General features: G+C 47.7%; 1 protein-coding gene across 4 annotated transcripts in view; it reads left to right on the forward strand.

Moving 5' to 3' along the window:
- Nucleotides 1–17,958, forward strand: part of RELB (RELB proto-oncogene, NF-kB subunit) — a 30,461-nt gene that overhangs the window by 7,439 nt on the left and 5,064 nt on the right. For all 4 annotated transcript variants that reach the window (XM_032325519.1, XM_032325520.1, XM_032325517.1 and 1 more), the window contains 4 exons: nt 10,016–10,173; nt 11,484–11,575; nt 11,768–11,899; nt 13,304–13,408. In XM_032325519.1, the coding sequence (XP_032181410.1) occupies nt 10,016–10,173; nt 11,484–11,575; nt 11,768–11,899; nt 13,304–13,408 (487 nt within the window). The remainder of the gene's footprint in view (nt 1–10,015; nt 10,174–11,483; nt 11,576–11,767; nt 11,900–13,303; nt 13,409–17,958) is intronic.

A 17,958-nucleotide genomic window follows, 5' to 3' on the forward strand; every position in this document is an offset into this window, starting at 1 on the left:
GCCATTCTGCTTTTAGGAAATTGGCGATGTGGATAATCCAGCCTTTGGGCAAAAAGAGGGGTGTGCAAGAGTTCCCCCGCAGCCTTTTATGTAAAGAGTTGGAAACTGTAGAGTTAATCAGCAGCTGGTGGGGTAACCTGTGCACATCTTTGCACACAGTGGAATCCTGCGCAACCACAAAAACTATCTGTGTGTATGCCGATAAATAGAAATGCATTCGGTGCACACAGAGAGATTTTTAAATGAAGCTGTCCCCCAGGTACTGATGTGGAACCATCTCCAAGATATATTAATAAACAAACAAACAAAAATCGAGGCACAGACCCCTTAGTAGGGGATTATACTACCTTAAAATGGGGGAAAAATAAGATTCTGTATTTGCATTTGCTGGTATGTTCCTCCAGAAACTCTGGAAGGGGAAAAAAAAGTCATGACTTTTGGGGGCTGGGGTAATGCTAAATGGATAAGGTGCAGGTAAGGTTTTTCACTACACGCATCTTTATTTTGCTTTATAGTTTTGAATCATATGGCTCGAAACTTACCAAGATGTCAATTAATTTAATTCATATGTATTAACAGAATTTAAATTAAACTGAACAAAAGTCTACCACTTCTGTCCCTAGCCCCAGGTTCCCCACGCCAACCCCGCAGAGGTGACCTTTTCTTCTTCCTTTTTTTTTTAAGATTTTATTTTTTTAAAAGATTTTATTTATTTATTTGACAGAGAGAGCCATCACAAGTAGGCAGAGAGGCAGACAGAGAGAGAGGAGGAAGCAGGCTCCCTGCTGAGCAGAGAGCCCGATGTAGGGCTCGATCCCAGGACCCTGAGATCATGACCTGAGCTGAAGGCAGAGGCTTTAGCCCACTGAGCCACCCAGGCACCCCTTAAGATTTTATTTCTTGGACAGACAGAAGGAGCACAAGCAGAGGGAGGGGAAGAGGGAGAAGCAGGCTCCCAGCTGAGCATGGAGCCCAATGTGGGACTCGATCCCAGGACCCCAGGATCGTGACCTGAACCAAAGGGAGGTATTTAACCGACTGAGCCACCCAGGTGCCCCGGTGACCCTTAAAAAAAAAAAAAAAAAAAGATTTATTTATTTATTTGAGAGAGAGAAAGAGCACACACATATAGGTACCTGCTGGGGGTGGGGGGAAGAGCAGAGGGAGAGGGAGAGAAACTCAAGCAGACTCCACACTGAGCATTAGCCCAAAGTGGAACTTGATCCCACAACCCTGAGATCATGGCATGAGCTGAAACCAAGTGTCAGACACCCAGCCAGCTACATCCCACCCCCAGGCATAAGAGGTGACCATTCTTATCAGTATCTCATGCATCCTTCTGGGAGTTATTTATGGTTCTGTAGGGACATGTGTACATACGTATGTACAGTCCACCCTTTATACATGGAGAGGAGTATAATCTATTTACTATTTTGCACAGTGGTTTTTTTTTTTTTGCTTAAGAATGTATCTTGAGGGGCGCCTGGGTGGCTCAGTGGGCTAAGCCGCTGCCTTCTGCTCAGGTCATGATCTTGGGGTCCTGGGATCAAGTCCCGCATCGGGCTCTCTGCTCAGCGGGGAGCCTGCTTCTCTCTCTCTCTCTCTCTCTCTCTCTCTCTACCTGCCTCTCCATCTACTTGTGATCTCTCTCTGTCAAATAAATAAATAAAATCTTAAAAAAAAAAAAAAGAATGTATCTTGAAGGGTGCCTGGGTGGCTCAGTGGATTAAGCTGCTGCCTTTGGCTCAGGTCATGATCTCGGGGTCCTGGGATCGAGTCCTGCATCGGGCTCTCTGCTCAGCAGGGAGCCTGCTTCCCTCTTTCTGCCTACTTGTGCTCTCTCTCTCTCTGTGTCAAATAAATAAATAAAATCTTAAAAAAAAAAAAGAAAAACAAACAAACAAAAAAAAAGAATGTATCTTGAAGGGGCTCCTGGATGGCTCAGTCTGGAGGGCACACAACTCCTGATCTCAGAGTTGTGAGTTCGAGCCCCACACTGGGTGTAGAGATTACTTTATTTTTTTAAAAATATTTTATTTATTTATTTGACAGAGATCAAAAGTGGGCGGAGAGGCAGGCAGAGAGAGGAAGGGAAGCAGGCTCCCCGCTGAGCAGAGAGCCTGATTCGGGGCTTGATCCCAGGACCCTGAAATCATGACCTGAACCAAAGGCAGAGGCTTTAACCCACTGAGCCACCCAGGCACCCCTAGAGATTACTTAAAAAAAAAAAAAATCTGGGATGCCTGGGTGGCTCAGTCGGTTAAGCGTCTGCCTTCAGCCCAGGTCATGGCTAGGATGCAAGGTCCCACATTGAGCTCCTTGCTCAGCGGGAAACCTGCTTCTTCCTCTGCCTCCCGCTTCCACTGCTTGTGTGCTCTCTCTCTCTCTCTCTCTCTCTGACAAATAAATAAATAAAATCTTCTAAAAATAATAAATAAGTAAATAATAAAAAATATAAAAAAAAAAAACAAAAAATGTGTCTTGGAGCACAGCTAACCTCAGCGGGTCTAAAGCTGTCCCCTTCTCTTTCGTTGAGCCCCATTGCTTGGGTGGGTGTGAGCCCGCTGGGCAGCACTTAGGTTGCTTCCCATTGCCTATTTTGAGCAAACCTGTAGAGAACTACTCGGTTCATCTATTATTTCCCTCGTGTCACGCAAATAACTTCTGGAAGCGGAACTGCTGGTCAAAGGTAATTTGAGAGATATTGCCAAATTGCCCTCTGTGAGCAGTTCGTACCCACGACTGTTTCTCCTAGCTGGTGTCTGAGACGCCTGGTTCCTTGCGCCTCCCCAATATGGAGCCTTTGTGTGCTTCTGGATCTTTGCCCAAGTGTTCATTGAGTCTGAATTGTGTACTAATCATTCCACAGCCCCGGCTTCCGGCCCAAGCTAATCCGTTGCCATCAGCTCCCAGTGTCCTCTGAGTTACCCCCACCAGGTGGCCAGAAGGGCCCTGCTGAGTTATATATCTGCTCTTCTCCCCTGCTCAGAATCCTCTCTTGGCTCCCTAGTGCCCTCAGGTGGAAGCCCAAGCTCCTCCCTGTGCCTCTGAAGCTCTCACTCTCTGATCCTGCTGCCAGTTCGCACCCAGCCCCTCCTCACTGGCCACCCTCTAGCCACTGGGCCTTTGCCCATGCTTTTCCTCCTGGCTGCCGTGCTCTCCTCCTGAAGCCTGGTCACCTCATACTCACCTGTGAGGCCTCAGCCCGCCTCCAGGAAGCCTTCCCCGACCACCCTCCCAGGTCCAAACTCTTTCATATAAGGTCTCCTTCTTCCCTCCTTCTCTCCCTTGATGGGCTTTGTCCTCATAGGTTTATTTGGGTGTTGAAAGAGCAGCCCCGTCCTTCCTCCACCCTCCAGGAAACAGTCAACATAGTGGTTACAAATACAGATTTCAGAGTCAGAAAGATATGGCTTTTAGTCATACCAGTTGTACAAATTGAGGCTAGTTCAGTGCTTCTGCTGGCCTCAGTTTCCTCATCTGTAAAATGGGGTTGGAGTTCCCGCTCCCACAGGATGCTACGAGGAAACCAGGAAGGTGGACCAGCACTGGAGGGGAGGCTCCCTCTTTACTCAACGAGGTAGTTATTATTTGATTTGGCTCCAGACATTGTGGCCAAAAGCAGCATGCAGGGCAGAATGTTCTGGTTAAAAGAATGGTTTACTTTGAATGGTTTACAGGATTCTCAGGACTAGGGCAAGCGTGATGCCTCGAGGAGCATTTTCATGGGCCCTTATTTAAGGTCTTTAAGGATTTTATTTTTCCAATTGACAGGGGATTTTTAAAAAAGTTTTTATTTATTTATTAGAAAGAGAGCACAAGTAGACAGAGAGGCAGGCAGAGAGAGAGGAGGAAGTAGGCTCTCCTCTGAGCAGAGAGCCTGATGCAGGGCTCCATCCCAGGACCCTGAGTCATGACCTGAGCGGAAGGTAGATGTTCAACTGACTGAGCCACCCAGACGCCCCTGACAGGGGATTTTTTTTTTTCCCAACTATCTTTTTCTTTGGAAAAATTTAAAACCTACAAGCAATAGACAAGAATAGTACAGCAAACAAGCCTGTTGGCTTATTTGCTTCATGTCTTTCTCTCCCTTTGTACAGACATTTATAGAGGAAGATTTGAAAGTCGGTTGGAAAGAGGATGATACTTCGCCCAGAATATTTCAGTTTGTGTCCCTCAAGAACAAGAATGTTTTCCTACAGTGTAGGAGCTGTATAATCCTAAATGCCATCATCATTCTCTAGAAGCTTAATTCTCCAAGGATATTATCTGTTATGAAATCCATATTCTAATCCCCCAATATTCTTTTTCTTTCTTCCTTTCTTTTTTCCTTTCTTCCTTTCTCTAATAAATAAGATTTTATTTATTTATTTGACACAGAGACAGCAAGAGAGGGGACAAGCAGGGGGAGTGGGAGAGGGAGAAGCAGGCTTCCCACAGAGCAGAGAGCCCGATGTGGGGTTCAATCCCTGGACCCTGAGATCATGACCCGGGCCAAAGGCAGAGGCTTTAACCCACTGAGCCATCCAGGTGCCCCTAAATATTTTATTTTTAAGTAATCTCTATACCCAACGTGGGGCTTGAACTCCAGACCCCGAGATCGAGAGTCACACGCCCCACCCACTGAGCCAGCCATGCACCACCCCCTCCAAATACGCTTGAGAGCTATTATTCTTGTTGGTCACTTGTTTAATATTTGGTGCAGGATCACATGCTGCGTTTAGCTGGCAGTTCTTGCCATGGTCTGAGTGTTTGTGTCCCCCTAACATGCATCCATTGCAGTCCTAGCCCCCAGTGTAATGGCCTCAGAAGGGAGGGCCCCTGGGGAGTGCTGAGGTCATGAGGGCAGAGCTGTCAAGACAGGGATGGATGATTTTGTAAAAGGGACTCCAGAGAGCTCGACGGCCCCTTCTAGCAGGAAGCCTTACCTGGAACCTGACCGCACCGGCACCCTCGTCTCAACTCCCACCCTCCAGAACTGTGAGAGAGGGATTGTTGTCACTTACATTCCCTCCAGGTCCATGGGATTTGTGTGTAGCAACCCGCATGGATGAAGACGGATGTCTTTTGCATCCTCCGACCTGAGTTCATTTCTCTGTCTGACTTCAGATTTGGGGATGTGGACATTTGCGGGAGGACAGGATTGACGTTTTGTCAACTGTCCCACATTCCGTGTTTGTTGGCCATTTCCGGATGAGATCAGGTTGTGTGTTTTGGGGGGAAACACCCCGGTGATGATGCTGTGGTCTCGGTGTCTCACATCAGGAGACACGGGCCAGCAGTCTGTCCCACTCTCAGTGACGCGGAGTCAGATTCCATGGTCAAGGCGGTGTGTCAGTCTCTCCAGCAGCCATAATGAACTGCCCCAGGCTGGGTGCCTTGGACCACACAAATGTATGGTCTTAGCATTCCGGAGGCTGGAGGGCCAAGATCAAGGTGCCAGCAGATCTGGTTTCCTCCGAGGTCTCTCTCCTTGTCTTGCAGACGGCCTCTCTATTGCTGTGTCCTCACTTGTCTGGTGTCTCTTTGTATGTCCGGATGACCTCTTCTTATAAGGACCCCAGGAAGATTGGATAGAGCCCATCCTAATGGCCTCACGAACTTAATCACCTCTTTAAAGACTCTGTCTCCAAATTTGGCCACATTCTGAGGTCCTGAGGTTTACGGCTTTAACCTATGAGTTGCAGGAGGCTGCAATTTAGCCCGTAAGAGCGAGTGCCCCACTCTTCGTTGTAAGGACACAGCTTTCCTCTGTAATGAGCAGCTTACTATGGGGTGATGCTTTGAGGCTGTGTTTTCCCTACCACATTATTTCTGTGTCTTTCCAGGTAGTTTTCCTGGCTCAGTGTCAGTTTTGATTTCCGGGAGTTAGAACAGGAAATATCTAACAATAGGGGGTGACCCGGCTCTGGTTGTGGATTCAGGATTTTTATTCCCATCTTTCAGAGCGGCAGACTGAGGCTCAGAGAGGAGAAGTTACTTGCTCAGGGGGACCCAGCAAGTTTGCTATAGTAATTCCTAAGCACTCCTGTATGCCCGGTACTTAATAATACCCATTCTACAGGCAAGGATGGAACAGAGAGGTTTATCATGCAGATGGCCAGTCCTTGAACCTGGATTTGGTACTAGGTCTGGCTTATTCTAAGACCTTGTGTGACGTCTTAGAGATGAGAAGGTTTCAGTCCTGCAGTTCTCATGAGTTCTGAGACTGTTGACTCTGAGCTTTTCTTAATCTCCTAACAGTGCAGTGGGGAGCTGGTTAAATGAATAGCTTTAACCCCACCTGACTCAGTGAAATTTATAGACAATATGACATCGGCTACTCATAATCATCCCCAAATCCATCATGCCCTAACTTTATTTTTTTTTAATTTATTTATTTATTTGACAGACAGAGATCACAATTAGGCAGAAAGGCAGGCAGAGAGAGAGAGAGAGGAGGAAGCAGGCTCCCTGCTGAGCAGAGAGCGCAATGCGGGGCTTGATCCCAGGACCCTGAGACCGTGACCTGAGCTGAAGGCTGAGGCTTTAACGCACTGAGCCACCCAGGCGCCCTGATCATGCCCTAACTTTAATATGAAATGAAAGGAAAATAATACAGCATAATAAGCACCTTTATTTCAATGTGTAAATGCTCCGACATGGCCCCAGGGAATCTTAATAAAAGTGGCAGTTGCGGGCCAGTCTTCCCTTAATTAACACCTGGAAAATTCAGTGTATTTTTAAATTATGGGAAAAAAGAGGGGCACCTGGGTGGCTCCGTCGGTTAAGCATCTGCCTTTGGCTCAGGTCATGATCCCAGGGTCCTGGGATGGAGCCCCACATCCTCAGCGATGAGCCTCCTTCTCTCTCTCTCTCTCTCTCTCTCTCTCCCTGCTGCTCCCATTGCTTGTGCTCACACACACTCTCTCTCTCTGTCAAATTAATAAATAAAAATCTTTGTTTAAAATTATGGGTAAAAGGACTATGTATGTAAAATGGCTAGGATCTTGGCTCTGATCATTTTAAATAGGTTTGTCCCCAGTGGGAGTGTTGGTGGGATGATCGGAAGTCTTGCAGGATTTGTGTGGGACCGTCCCTGGTATTGCAGGCTGTGTGACGTCTCTGGTCCCAGGTCCTGCCTGCTGTGGGATGTAGGCTGTGGGATGTGACACACAAATCCCTGTGTCAACCCAATTCACCCCCCCAATATCCAAAACGTCCCCTAGAGGGCGATACTTCCCCACAGAGATGCATTCATTCATTGTTTTTTGGTTTGTTTACTTATTTGTCTCTGCGTGGGCAAGGGCTTTAGAAATTCTTTTTTAGAAGAACTTCTAAAAGCCCTTTTAGAAGGGCTTTACAGGTTCTTTGATGCCAGCAGGTCCTTGTGGGGAACCCAGAAAAGCCAGGTGGATCTGGGCTGGGTCTGGCCTAAAGGGCTGGTTTCTATCTGCTCCTGCTCGAGGCTGCTGAGCATTAACTCCTGCCCCAGGTGCCTTAACTAACTTTATTTTTTTTTTAATTTTTTTTATTTTTTAAAGATTTTATTTATTTATTTGACAGAGAGAGATCACAAGTAGGCAGAGAGGCAGGCAGAGAGAGAGGAGGAAGCAGGCTCCCTGCTGAGCAGAGAGCCCGATGCGGGACTCGATCCCAGGACCCTGAGATCATGACCTGAGCCGAAGGCAGCGGCTTAACCCACTGAGCCACCCAGGCGCCCTTAACTAACTTTATTTTTAAAGAGAATCTAGATGGGACATCTGGATGGCTCAGTCGTTTAGGCGGCTGCCTTCGGCTCAGGCCATGATCCCAGGGTCCTGGGACTGAGTCCCACACTGGGCTCCTTGCTCAACGGGGAGGGAGCCTGCTTCAACCTCCCTCTGTGTCCCACTCACCCTGCTTGGGCTCTCTCTCTCCCTCTTTTATTTATTAAAAATTTTATTTATTTGTTCATGAGAGACAGAGAAAGAGAGAGAAGCAGAGGAATAAGGAGAAGCAGGCTCCCCGCTGAGTGAAGAACCCGAGACCTGGGGCTTGGTCCCTGAGCCAAAAGCAGATGCTTACTTAACAAGCTGAGCCACCCAAATAAATAAAATCTTAAAAAAAAAAAATAGAATCGGAAATCTGGAATAACAGGATGTTTCATACTTTCTATTTTTATTTTTTATAGATTTTAATTTATTTGAGAGAGAGAGAGAATGAGGGAGGATTGGGGGATGGAAAGAGGGAGAAGCAGGCCCCCAGCCGAGCAGGGAGCATGACGCAGGGCTGGATCCCAGGATCCTGGGATCATGACCTGAGCTGAAGGCAGAAGTTTAATGGACTAAGTCACCGGGAGCCCCGCCCTAAAGATTTATTTATTTATTTGAGAGAGAGAGAGAGAGAGAGAGGGAGAGAGAAACTTTAGCAGACTTGGAGCTAAGTGGGGAGGGCAAGATGGGGCTTGATCCTCATCTGAGATCCCGACCTGAGACGAAACCAAGAGTGGGAGGCTTAGAGGACTGGACACCACCCAGGCATCCCTGTCTCATACTTTTTAAGTGCAGGCTCCAAATTTTCCCCATATTTGAACAAAAATGTCATCTCTTTTTGTAGTTAAAAAAAAAAAGTTTTCTTGAGCTATCATGTGTATATACAAAATCGCACATACTTAATGAATCCAGTTTAATGAGTTTGGACGAAACGTTTTTTAATTACAAAAAAATGGGAAGAACAATGCAATCTGTGTGCCCTTAATCTGTATCCGCCGGTTGTCGTTTTGCCACCTTCGCTGTCTCTGTCACACTCCTCTGTCCGAACGCACGCGCGTGCACGCACACATGGATACACGCACACCTTGTTTTTGCTAAACTATTTGCACGTGTGTTGTCAATATCACATTACTTCCCTGCGGGATAGTGGGATAGCGGGATAGTGGGATAGTGGGCACCTCCTGCGAATAAGCTTCCACGTGGTGACAATATTATTAGTATCCCCAGGAAAACTAACGGTATCCCATTGTGTCATCCAATGTGTTACATTTCCTAGTTGTCCCCCAAATATCCAGTGGCTTCTTCCTCCTCAATCCAGGATCCGGTTAAGGAGCCTACGTTGCATTCGGTTGTCATGTCTCTGTGGTTTCCCCACCACACACGCTTTTTTTTTTTTTTAATCAAGTTGCAATTGATCAAATCTTCATGTACAGCTCTCTACACTTTTGTATAGGTATACACCTATACCAGCCAGGTCATGTGATTACCAGCCAGGTCAAAAGATACTATTTGTTCGATTTTCACCGAAATATGATGCCCATCTTTTTATTGTCTTTTGCGACACTGATTTTTTTTCACCTGATGACCCGTGATTTGGGCTCATTTGAGGAATCACGGTGAGATTCGGGTGACATACTCCTGGAGGGCTGTCACAGAAGTGAGGTCGTGCATTCCCAGGGCACCCCGTCAGACTCTCCAGGTCATCTGGGCCCAGTATTGGTGCTGCTGCCCTTGGTCACCTGATTTAGGTGGTGTCCAGTGGGTTTTCCGCAGTGAAGGTGCTTTCCTTCCCCGGTCATTATTAAGTTCTCTGTGGACAGTACTTGAAGAGCCTGTTTGCATCCAAGGTTTTAAAAACTCATAGTGGCTGGGGTGCCCGAGTGGCTTAGTCATTAAGCATCTGCCTTCGGCTCCAGTTATCTCAGGGTCCTGGGATCGAGCCCCGTATCAGGGTCCCTGCTTCTCCTTCTCCACTCCCCCGGCTTGTGTTCCCTCTCTCACTGTGTCTGTCTGTGTCAGATAAATAAATAAAATCTTTAAAAAACAAAACAAAACTCATAGTGGCCGAAGAACGCACATCGGCAGGGCAGCTCTGATGTTATGAGGCCCCAGACCAGCAGCCAGAGAAGCCTTTGGTTTAGGATCTCAGAAGGGTCTTAAGCAAACTCCCTTCCATCATCCTGGGGGAGAAGCTTGGAGAGCTATTGAAGGAAGCCCCAGGGAGTTGGGATGGGTGCAGGTGTCTGCCAGGGGACCCCAAAAATGCACCTGTCTCCCTGCAGCTCCGGGATTGTGGAGGGCTTCGGGAGGTGGAGGTGACCGCCTGCCTGGTGTGGAAGGACTGGCCTCACCGAGTCCACCCCCACAGCCTCGTGGGGAAAGACTGCACCGACGGCGTCTGCAGGGTGAGGTTACGGCCTCATGTCAGCCCTCGGCACAGGTACTCGACCCCTGATCCCCCCAACCCTTCACCCCAGGTCACGGAGGTGCCCAGGGAGACCTTAGGGCAAGGGGCCGCTTGGCCAGATTCTCCCCACAGCATTTCCTCGGTGGGGAGACCAAGGCTGGGCCCGGCAGCGGGGTAGAGGGGTAGAGGGGCGTGCCTGGGCCTGGGGCCCTCCTGCACACACCTTCACACACAGTTGTATTTATGCCCATTTTGTCGAGGTGGAAACTGAGACTTGGAGGAATGGCAGAGCAGGGATTTGACTCCAGACCTGACTTCACTGCAAGATCATTCTTTCTCTCGCTTAATAATTTGTACGTTTTTAATAAATAAAAAAATAAAAGGTTCAGAAAGACTGTATAGTGAAAAGCAAATTTCCTTCCACCTTTGGTCGTGCAGCTGTCAGTGGTCCTTCCTGGAGGCAATTAATAATATGCTATGCATGTCTATTTTTTTTCTCCCCTTACAAATGGTAGCAGACATTTGTACCTCGTTTTTAGGTTCCAGTATATCTTGGAGATCATTCCTGTAAGCATTTTGAGCTCATCCTTTTTCTTGGCTTCATAGTATTCCAATATACAGCTGTACACCATTACTTGAACAAGCCGCCTAGTAATGGGCCCTTAGGATAGTTCCATGCTCCTGTGGCCCTATTATTAAACGCGTGGCTTTACATATATATCATTTCTTCTCTAGGATCAGTTCCTAGAGGCGAACTCGCTGGCTCTAACTTCAGCGATTAACTCTCAATGTAAACTTTCTGTGATTTAAAAATTTAGCAAAGATGTAAGGTCTGTGAGAGGAGGGATTTTGTCTCTTTTGTTCCCCGCTGTGTCCCCCCCACACACTGCCTGGCACCCAGTAGGTGCTCAGGAAATACTGTGGAATGAATGAATGCCCTCATATTGTCCTCAGTGTAATTGTTGATTACGTTAACAGTCCCACCTGCCGTGGGGGAGAGTGCTTGATTCTTCACAACTTCCCCAGTAGGGAGCGTTCTCAGATGTTTTGATCCTTGCTGTGTTGATGGGCTTTTTAAAAGTTGGCATCCCAGTGATATTTCCTTTGCCGCTTTCTCATTCTGGAGGAGGCGGCCCCGTGTTTTCGTGCAGTAAAGATGAGGGGCACCTCCAGGTACTCTCGAGACTCCCCAACACTCCTGAGAGGTTGAAACCCCAGGCCCCTCCCAATGCTGGGGCCCCTGAGACTGTGAGCCCCGAGGCAGCCTCTCTGCTGGAGTTAGAGCTAAACCTGCCTCTTCACGACTGCCTCCCTTCACCCATTCCTCCCCGCTCCCCGTTCAGCTTTAACAATCTGGGCATCCAATGTGTGAGGAAGAAGGAGATTGAGGCCGCCATCGAGCGCAAGATTCAGCTGGGCATCGACCCTTACAATGGTGAGGCCCTGCAACCAGCCTGACTGTCTGTCTTGTCTTCCTGAACCCCCTCGTGCCCTCTGCCACCCCATTCCCCCCCCTTCTCCCTTCTCTGGTATCCGCTATCTCCCCAACCCCCTCCCTTCGTTGTCTGCCATCTCCCCGCCAGAGTCTCCCTCCCCCACCCTCAGCATCCCCATATCTCTCCTATAGCCGGCTCCCTGAAGAACCATCAGGAGGTAGACATGAATGTCGTGAGGATCTGCTTCCAGGCTTCATACAGGGACCAGCAAGGACAGATGCGCCGCATGGACCCCGTGCTCTCTGAACCTGTCTATGACAAGAGTGAGTCTAGGGTGCGGGGCGTATCAGGGATATTGTTGGCCACAGGTCCTGGAAAGGCCCATGTACGATGGCATGGACAAACAGGCTGTATGGAGTGCAGGCTGTACACTGCCCAAGTCCAGTGTTCAGCATTTATTAGGTGGCCTATGGAAATGAGGCCTTCTCGTATTATAGAGTGCACAATCTGTACCACTATACTAGGCAAGTCTAGGGAAGAGGCAACATGAGTAGTAATAATTTTCTCTTTTATACAGAATATAATGTATTCCCCAGAATCTTCCCTCTTTCCTAGTAGACTTCTGCTTATGTCTCATTGGCCAGAACTTGGTCTCATGGTGGCCCCTAGTTGTAGGGGAGTCTGGGAAAGCAAATATTTAGGGTTTCCATCTTCTACAGGGAGATATGGGTATGAAAGAGAAGATTGGGAATGGCTATTAGGTTTTAGCGCCTGCAGTGACTGCCACAAGTATCAAAATGGGAAGAGAAATCAATCCAGTCAGGTGGGTGCAAATGACAGAATTCCAATTCAAAAGATCTGAAGGAGAAAAAAAAAAAAACAAAAAACAACCAGTTTTTTTGTTCCATTAACTTAAAAGATCTGAGGTAGTAAAGTGCTTCAGGTCTGGCTGTATCTAGGTGCTCAATGATGTCATTAAGGATCTCTTTCCATCTTTCAGCTATACTTCCTTCAAGTTAGAGTCATTTTTGGCACAGCCCATCCATGGTGGGGACAAAATGACTGTATGCAGCTCTAGGCTTGTATCCTACAGCTTGGAACCTCTTTCCCATGCCCAAAGAGAGCTTCCTTTACCCAGTATTTTTGGCTGGAGCCTCAGGGCTGTTTCTCAATGGCCTGGGTTTGGGTCATGTGCTCCTCTGTGACCAATCAGCTATGGTCAAGTGGAGGCAATGTTCTAATTGGCCAGGTTTGGAGCATGTGATCACTGTTGAGCTAGGGAGTGAGTTCCGCCCTATCCTGTCCCCAGGACTGAAATGGGACAGGGAGGCGGTTTCCTAGAAAGGAACTAGAGGGGCTGTTGACAGAGGATGGTCTGGGATTGCTAGATGGGCGAAAACCATGGGTCTCCACTACGGATTTCACACCATTAATCCTCGTCTATGAATGGTCTTGACCCCTGACCCCACCAACTCTCATCTGAGGGCTGATGGCTTCCCTTTGGGCCGTCAGCCTGGAGGACTTGCGACTGTCCATCAACTCATCTGTCTGAGCATCTTCTTTCTCTCCCCGGACCGGGTCCCAGGAGGATCAGACGCCCCTGCCCTCTGGCTTCTCCATTTCTCATCTCTGCATGGCGCACGGTGGGCACCCACGGGGTACCTGCTGAGGGTTTGATGACTGAATTCTCGTCCTTTCTTATATACCACTAACTCTGGCACTTGCAGAGTCCACAAACACATCAGAGCTGCGGATTTGCCGAATCAACAAGGAGAGTGGGCCGTGCACGGGTGGCGAGGAGCTCTACCTGCTGTGTGACAAGGTGCAGAAAGGTGAGGGACCTGGGACAGCGCGTGGGCGGAATACCAGCGGGTGGCTTGCCCTGCATGGGGGAGCCAGGAAGCCTGGAGGTGAAGCATGAGGTAGAGCTGGTTAACGGGTGTGGTGCAGTGGAAGGATCCAAAACTCTGGTTTGGGAGTCAGACTACAAACAGCCCATCGGTTCATTCACTCACGGAGCTGCTCACTCACTGGTTCATGTACAAAGATGCAGAGCTGTGTTTGCTGGCCATGCTGTGTGCCAGGCTGTGCTCCCTGCCACCGACTCCTGGGACCCTGACCTTAAAATCTTGGAGTCCTGTAAATAAATTCTTAAGCGGGGCTGGATGATGGCTGCAGATGAAGAAAATGGAGACTGGAGAAGTATCTCCTCTATTCATGTCTATTCAAATGTCTTTTCTTCAAATAGGGTTTTAAAAAAAATAGGTGTGGGCAGCTCCACAGCTCACTCAGTTACACCTCTGACTTTTGGTTGCAGCTCAGGTTCAAGCCCAGTGCTGGCAAAACCAAAAAGCCAACAGTAGGTGTACACAAGCATTGCCTGGCTGGAGAGAGCTTTCCCTCTTACTGTATAGATCTTTTTTATATCCTCTCCATTTTTTAACCTGTGATTCTTTTATGAATAATGTCACCACCTAATGATCTAACTAAAAGATCTATGTCTCTTCCTTTTCCTGTGTGCCAAGCTCTGTTATAAGCACTTTCTACACCTCACTCGTTAGCTCATATGATTGCCTAACAGTTCTATAAGGTAGATCCAATTATTACCTCTCTTTTAGAGAGGAGGAAACTAAGGCACAGAAAGGTTAAGTAATGTGCACCAGGTCACACAGCTAGGCAGGAAGAGACAGAATTTGAATGCAGGTGGTCTGTGCTCCTAATCATTCTTCTGGGAGGAAAAATGAAAGAGAAAGAGAGTTGAAAAAGCTTCAGGAAGATGGAGAAAAGTAGTATTTGGAGAAAAAGAATTCTGAGGAAGGGGATAGGGAAGAATGGCTGGGGGAGCTGTGGGCACAATTTTACCCAGTGGGGCCAGAGAAGACTATGTAAGGAGATGCCACAGAGGGAACAGCAAGTACATAGGCCCTGGGGTGGTAACAGGTCTCATTGTTGGAGGCCAATGGCAAGGCCAATGGGACAAGAGGGGAGCAGAGTGGGAGAAACTGTCTCAGCCTCAGGAATCCCTTCCCATCCTTTCTCATGCTCTGTGATTCTATGGTTAACATCTGTCTCCCCCCACTGGCTTGTATAGGGCAGGACTGTCTTGGGAGCCGTTGTGTCCCCCAAACTGCTCAGTCCAAGGTCAAGCACCGATGAAGTTCTCAGGGAAAAAACATTTCTTTTTACAGAGAAAAAATGTTTTTACTTGTTCGTTTTTTGGGGGGGGGGCACAAGTTCCCACTCTTTAAAAATTAAAACAAAACAAAACAAAACAAAACATTTTAAAGTGTAAAATTCAGTGGCATTAGTACACTCACAGTGTTGTAGCACAGCTAACTTCCTAGTTCCAGAATGTTTTCATCATCCCAGAGAGAAACCCTGAACCCCATTCTGCTGTATAAGAAGTCACCCCACCATCTTGCCTCCTCTAGTCCCGGGCGACCACTGATCTGTTTCTGCCTGCAGAGTTGCCTCTTCTGGGCATTTCATGTAAATGGAATCCTACACTAGGTGGCGATGCATGGCTGGCTTCTTTCACATGATAGTACGGATCAGTGCTTCATTCCTTTTTATGGTGGGATGATACTCCATCGTATGGATATTGGATTTGTTTATCCATTCGTAAGTTGGTGGACATTTGGGTGGTTTCCATCTTTTGGCTGTCATGAAGTGTTGCTACGAGCATTCGCACGTTTGTGTGTAAGTTTTTGTTTGAACACCTGTCTTCAGTCCTCTTGGATATATGCCTAGGAGTGGGAGAAGATTCTTATAAAATTTTGAGTGAATGAGCACCTGGAGGGTGAGTGGTTCCTCTGTGCTGGGCCTTTGTGTTAGGCAGTGCTGCGACACGGTGATGACAGAGACAGGCCCAGGCTCTGCTCTCACAGGGCTCCCAGTTTAGTGTGGGGGGCGGGGGTAGGGAAAGAAACATGAATTACAAGTGTGAGTTCTGCTGAGAGGGAAGAAGACTGAGCACGAAGACTGGACAGAAAAGCTAAAACAATAGGAAGACCAGGTAGGGGCTGGGCATCTTAGAAGGTTTCCCAGAGGAGGTGATATTTCAGCCAAGATCTGAGGAATGCCAAGAAGATTGTTAGGATCATGGGAGCTGGGGGGAGGGCAGGGAAGCTGTTCCACATGTGTGTGAATAACTTGAGGCAGCTGTGAGTCCTGTTCCATTTTTTTGTTCACTGGCCGACCTTGGGCTGGTGACTTCACCACCCCGAGCCTCTGTTTCCCTTATCCCTTTATGGGTTGGTGTTAGGATGAGACAGGATCTCACTTATCCAAGAACTACACTGCAAAGAATTAGCATATACTGAGAATTTCTGAGTGCCAAGCCTGAAGCTAGGACTTTGCATAATCCTAATAAAAGCAATCATATTTAATGTGGGCTGAGCACCTTTACTTAACCCTTCTAGCAAGCCTGTGAGATAGGGGTGCTGATTTTGTTTCTGTTTAGGTGAGGAAATTAGGCACAGACATATTAGGTTACTTCCCCAAGCCCTTAGGATCTGGTGGCAAGGAGCTCTAGCCCACCTGGATTCCCATCTTGGCTCCACCACATATTGGCTTTGTGACCTTGGACAAGTGCCTTCATGTCTCTGTGCCTTTGCTTCGTACTCTATATAATGGGTTTCCTAAAGGTACTTTTTTTCATAAGATTGTTGTGTGACTCAGAGGCAATCTGTGTATGTGTGATATATATAAAGCCTCTGTAGATGAAATTAGTGTGATGAGAGGCAATGCAATAAGACAAGAAAAAGAAACAACAGGCAGAATAGCATACTGCATCCTGACTATTCTGCTACCAGCTGTGTGACCTTGGGTAAGTCTCTTTCCTCTTCCACGCCTCAGTTTCCACATGTTTAAAATGGGCGTGTCAAAGAGTTAATATAGCGGGTCTGAGACTGTTATCCTTTGAAAGGCCTGCCTACAAGGTTGAATCTTGGCTGGCTTTTGAGAACTTGGATTTTTTTTTTTTTAAGATTTTGTTTATTTATTTGACAGACAGATCACAAGTAGGCAGAGAGGCAGGCAGAGAGAGAGAGAGGAGGAAGCAGGCTCCCTGCTGAGCAGAGAACCTGATGTGGGACTCGCTCCTGGGACCCCGAGATCATGACCTGAGCTGAAGGCAGCAGCTTAACCCACTGAGCCACCCAGGCGCCCCGAGAACTTGGATTTTGAGAGGACTCCCACTATTCCCTGACTGATGAGAGGGACTCATGGTGCTTAAACTGTTTGTATGGGCAATGTGGTTTGCGCTGAACACCGGCTCTGCTTCTGGAAGCCTGACATTTTGATATATGCCAGGCAGAGAGTGCCTATATAATCAGGTGCCAATAAAAACTCTGGGAACTGAGTCTCCAGTGAGCTTCCCTGATAGCTAGCATTTCCTGTGTGTGGTCATAGTTTGTTACTGGGGGTGGGGGATTAGCGTGTTCTCTGTGACTCCACGGGGAGAGGACTCTTGGAAGCTCATGCAGGCATACTTTCCTTTACTGAGGTTGCTAGTATCTTTTCGCCAAAGTAAATTATAGCATGAGTATGACTATATGCTGAGTCCCATGAGTCCCCTTAGTGAATCACTAAATCTGATGGTGGGGAGCATCTGATGTGGTGAGGATATTAATTCTACCTGCCTCTCAGGTTAGTAAAAGGATTGAATGAGATGATATATAAAACTATATAGGGGGCGCCTGGGTGGCTCAGTGGGTTAAAGCCTCTGCCTTTGGCTCAGGTCATGATCCCAGGGCCCTGGGATCAAGCCCCACATCAGGCTCTCTGCTCAGCAGGGAGCCTGCTCTCTCCTCTCTCTCTGCCTGCCTCTCTGCCTACTTGTGATCTCTGTCTGTCAAATAAATAAATAAAATCTTAAAAAAAAAACACGATATAAAATACTTAGTGACTGGCACATAGTAGGTGCTCAACAAGAGGTTAGCTGCTGCTCTGATTAGTTTAATTAATAAATTTTTTTAAGATTTATTTATTTTAGAGGGGCACTCGAGTGGCTCAGTCGGTTAAGCATATGACTCTTGGTTTCAGTCCAGGTAATGATCTCAGGGTCATGAGATGGAGCCCCCACTGGGCTTCGTGCCCAGTGAGCAGTCTGCTTGAGATTCTCTTCCTGTCCCTCTGCCCCTCCCCCTGCTTGGCGCACACATTCTTTTTTTTTTTTTTTAATTTAAGGTTTTATTTATTTATTTGATACAGAGAGAGATCACAAGTAGGTAGAGGCAGGCAGAGAGAGGGGGAAGCAGGCTCCCTGCCCAGCAGAGAGCCGGATGTGGGGCTCGATCCCAGGACCCTGAGATCATGACCTGAGCCGAAGGCAGAGGCTTAACCCACTGAGTCACCCAGGCGCACATGTGCACGCATTCTT

The sequence above is a fragment of the Mustela erminea genome, chromosome 19 (assembly GCF_009829155.1).
Source record: "Mustela erminea isolate mMusErm1 chromosome 19, mMusErm1.Pri, whole genome shotgun sequence".
Taxonomy (NCBI): Eukaryota; Metazoa; Chordata; class Mammalia; order Carnivora; family Mustelidae; genus Mustela; species Mustela erminea.